The following is a 3,549-nucleotide window of genomic DNA, read 5'->3' as shown; positions in this document are numbered from 1 at the left end:
GTCCCGCCGGGGCTCAGTCCCAAGCCCCCTCCTATCTGCCCCGAGTCCCGCCCACCGCCTCACCCTGGCCTGCTCTGCTTGCAATCGCCTTCACACTTTCTGGAAAGAGCCGCCATGAGAAGAGAAAAGCGGTGGTGATAATCTCACCACCGCCCACCATAGCCACCGTTTACTGGGCATCCCTCTAACGCTTACTGAGTTTTCCAGTACCAGGCCTTTTGTTATTCCTATTTTTAGATGAGAAAACTGAGGCTCAGGGAGGTAAAGTGACTTGCCCAAGGCCACACAAGGCTGAACTGTCCACTCAGACTCAGACTGGGCCTGGCTCTTGTCACAGGGCTGGGGGTGGCGAGAGGGTAGGAGGCCTCTGGGGCTGGGGCCTCAGTTTCTGCGGGGAGAGGAGAGCACCCGCCCCTCCCCCCCATTCACTGTAGGCATTTGAAGGCCACCATGCTCCGAGTTGTCCCCAGCCCACCCCCAGTGCTGGGTCCCCCACCCTGTGGATCCTGGGCTGTGCTGTGCCAGCCCTCGTTTACCTGTGTGCATGTGGGCTTCCGTTATGCGTGTGTATGTGTGTGTGCACGCGTGTGTGTGCAGACCCGTATTGCCTCATCAGCGTGCACGGCATGGGTGGTCTCCTGAGGACAGAGTGGTGTCTTGGAGTCACTGTGGTGCTGTCTGACTTGGAGCAGTACAGCTTGTTGGAGGGAGCCTCAGGGTGGGGCCCTGCAGCTAAGCCCTGAACTTGGGGACCCTCCTCTGTCCACAGTGTCCCCCGCTGAAGGGCAAAGTCCAGCGGATTCTGCATTGGAGGTGGACAGAGCCCCCAGCCCCCTTCATGGTGGGGCTGCCGGGGTCCGACGTAGAGCCTGGCGTTCCACCACCCAAACCCCTAGAGGGCATCCCGGAGAGAGAGTTCTTTGTCAAGTGGGCTGGGCTCTCCTACTGGCACTGCTCCTGGGTGAAGGAGCTACAGGTGAGGCACCTGGGCAGGTGTGGCTGTGCTCAGGACCTAAATGCCCTGGCCAGCTCCCTGAGTGAGGGGCATTGTTGGGAGTTGGGGAGGGGGAGGCGGAAGGCAAGGATTGTCCTGCTTGGGACCCAGGCTGGGGGCTGGGGGAGCTGGGTTGGGGGACATGGGGGGGGGGTCACGGCCCATCTCCCTCCTGTAACCTCTGCCCCCGTCGTGAGCAGCTGGAGCTCTACCACACGGTGATGTATCGCAACTACCAAAGAAAGAACGACATGGACGAGCCGCCGCCCTTTGACTACGGCTCTGGCGATGAGGATGGCAAGAGCGAGAAAAGGAAGAACAAAGACCCCCTCTATGCCAAGATGGAAGAGCGCTTCTACCGCTATGGCATCAAGCCCGAGTGGATGATGATCCACCGCATCCTGAACCACAGGTGTGTGCTCGGCGGGTGGGGCCCTGAACCTCGCTGGAGGTGGGTGCCTGCCTGCAGGTCTGGGACACGCCGGCCCCTTCAGCCGGTTAAAGGGGCTCAGGACCACGCGTGGGTGTGGTTGGGGAAGGGGCCCCACTGTCGGCGATTTGACTGTCCAGCTGGAGGGGTCTTCATGCACCTGGGTACATGGATGCACACGTGTAAACTTGCATGTGCATGCGTGTCACTCTCATGGTAGGAGAGCAGTTCCTAAGTCATATGTCTAAAGGGGCAACTTGACGAACGGCCAGTGGAAGCTGTAGATGGGACACTTGGGGGGTTCGGGACCCTTGTGCTCCTGGGTGTCTGCTGACGTCAGTGCTTGATACCTGCCGGAAGGTCCTGGGGACCAGGGTGGGCCTGAGCTGTGGGGTGAGTACATGCTTGCTGCTCCTTTATAACACGGCTGACACCACTGAGTGCCATCTACCAAGAGGTAGGTGTTTTATTTCCGCCTTCGTGCTTTTGGATGCCAGCACAGTTAAGTCACTTGCCCAGAGTCACACAGCCAAGAGGCAGGGGTGCTGGGATTTGGGCCCAGTGCTTTTCTGATGGCAGGACTTGCTTTCTTAGCCACTGTTCCAAACCCTAGTGCCCCTGCAACAGCTCTTTGTTGAGCAGTGTGAAATTGCCCAGGTGACAGTGGTCAGAGGCTGCAGAGGCCAGACGCAGACGCCAAGGCAGGGGGGCCCCGGACTGCAAGAGTGGCTTTGGTTTGGTGGGGAGGTGGGAGGTTTTGCTCATTCTTTTTTTTTTTTTTTTTTTTTGAATTAATTAATTAATTAAATTTATTTTGGGCTTTAGTTGCCGTGAGTGGGGACTGCTCTTCGTTGTGGTGTGTGGCCTCCCAGATGTCCCTCTGCTCTGCCACTTCTCTTGTTGCGGAGCACGGGCTCTAGGTGTGCGGGCTTCAGTAGTTGTGGCTCACAGGCTCAGTAGTTGTGGCGCATGGGCTTAGTTGCTCTGTGGCATGTGGGAGCTTCCCGGACCAGGGCTCGAACCTGTGTCCCCTGCGTTGGCAGGCGGATTCTTAACCACTGCACCACCAGGGAAGCCCCTCTTGCTTATTCTTGAGCTCAGGCGCTTGAGAACCGGCGGTGGCTGACAGGTGGGCTCAGGGTGGGGCCCACGGAGGCTCTGCCTCGGGGGGACTTGGGATCCAGCAGACCACAGGCTTTCCGAAGGCAGGAGTTGGGTAGAGCAGAGTTTAAGAACCTGATCCTGTCACTCGGATTTCAGCCCTGGCTCCCATTTTCCGGGCTCTGTGCTTCTGTGTTTCTCATGTGAAATGGGATAATGAGAGTACCCACCCCACAGGGCTGCCGCGGGGGTTCAAGGAGTGTGCCAGTGCCTGCTAGCATGGCCATCAGGAAGATGGGCCAGGGGAATTTGAAAAAGTACCCCCTCGACTATGAAATGCCTCCTCCTCCCATCCCCAGCCCTCACTGTGACCTGAGCACCCCCGTTGAACTGATCCACAATTTTTTTACCTTTGTTAAATTGCATGTTCAAAACAAAAGTGGCAAGTTTTCTCCCTGCCTTCAAAGCGGGGTAGGTGAATTTCCTCCAAATGTATTACCTGAATGGAGTCTGAGTAATAACCAGTCATTTATTGAAAAAAAAAAATCCATCGGTTTCCATGGTGACTGGGGATTGGTCTTTCTGTCCGTGGCCCCCAGGCTAGCCGTGGCACCCCTGGCTCTGCAGCGCTGCCCTGACTCGGTTGCCCAGTGCACTCAGGTTGGGTGGGAGGCCCCAGGCCCCTCCCAGGAGCCATATTCAAACTGCAGTGCAAGGTGCATCTCCGCAGCAACCCCTCTGGGCTGCTGGCTGGGCCATCAGGTCCTTGTGTCCCTGGGGGTCTTTGGGAGAGGGCATCCCACCTGCAAGAATTACATTTGTCTCTATTTTGCAGGGATTGGCCCCAGACTGGGATGGGCACCCCTCCAGTCCTTGGGAGGTTTTTTCTTTTTTTTTTTGGCCACTCTGTGTGGCATGCGGGATCTTAGTTCCCCGACCAGGGATGGAACCCGTGCCCCCTGCAGTGGAAGCTCGGAGTCTTAACCACTGGACCGCCAGGGAAGTCCCTCTTTGGGAGTTTTTT

At 57.5% G+C, this 3,549-nt stretch overlaps 1 protein-coding gene across 1 annotated transcript in view; it reads left to right on the top strand.

Moving 5' to 3' along the window:
• Positions 1-3,549, top strand: part of CHD5 (chromodomain helicase DNA binding protein 5) — a 53,332-nt gene that overhangs the window by 16,558 nt on the left and 33,225 nt on the right. The window contains exons 9-10 of the mRNA XM_007453281.1: positions 770-976; positions 1,195-1,406. Of these exons, the coding sequence (XP_007453343.1) occupies positions 770-976; positions 1,195-1,406 (419 nt within the window). The remainder of the gene's footprint in view (positions 1-769; positions 977-1,194; positions 1,407-3,549) is intronic.

The sequence above is a fragment of the Lipotes vexillifer genome, unplaced genomic scaffold (assembly GCF_000442215.2).
Source record: "Lipotes vexillifer unplaced genomic scaffold, Lipotes_vexillifer_v1.1 scaffold575, whole genome shotgun sequence".
Taxonomy (NCBI): domain Eukaryota; kingdom Metazoa; phylum Chordata; class Mammalia; order Artiodactyla; family Lipotidae; genus Lipotes; species Lipotes vexillifer.
Note: the sequence above shows the minus strand (reverse complement) of the source record. Positions and strands in the feature narration are given on the sequence as shown.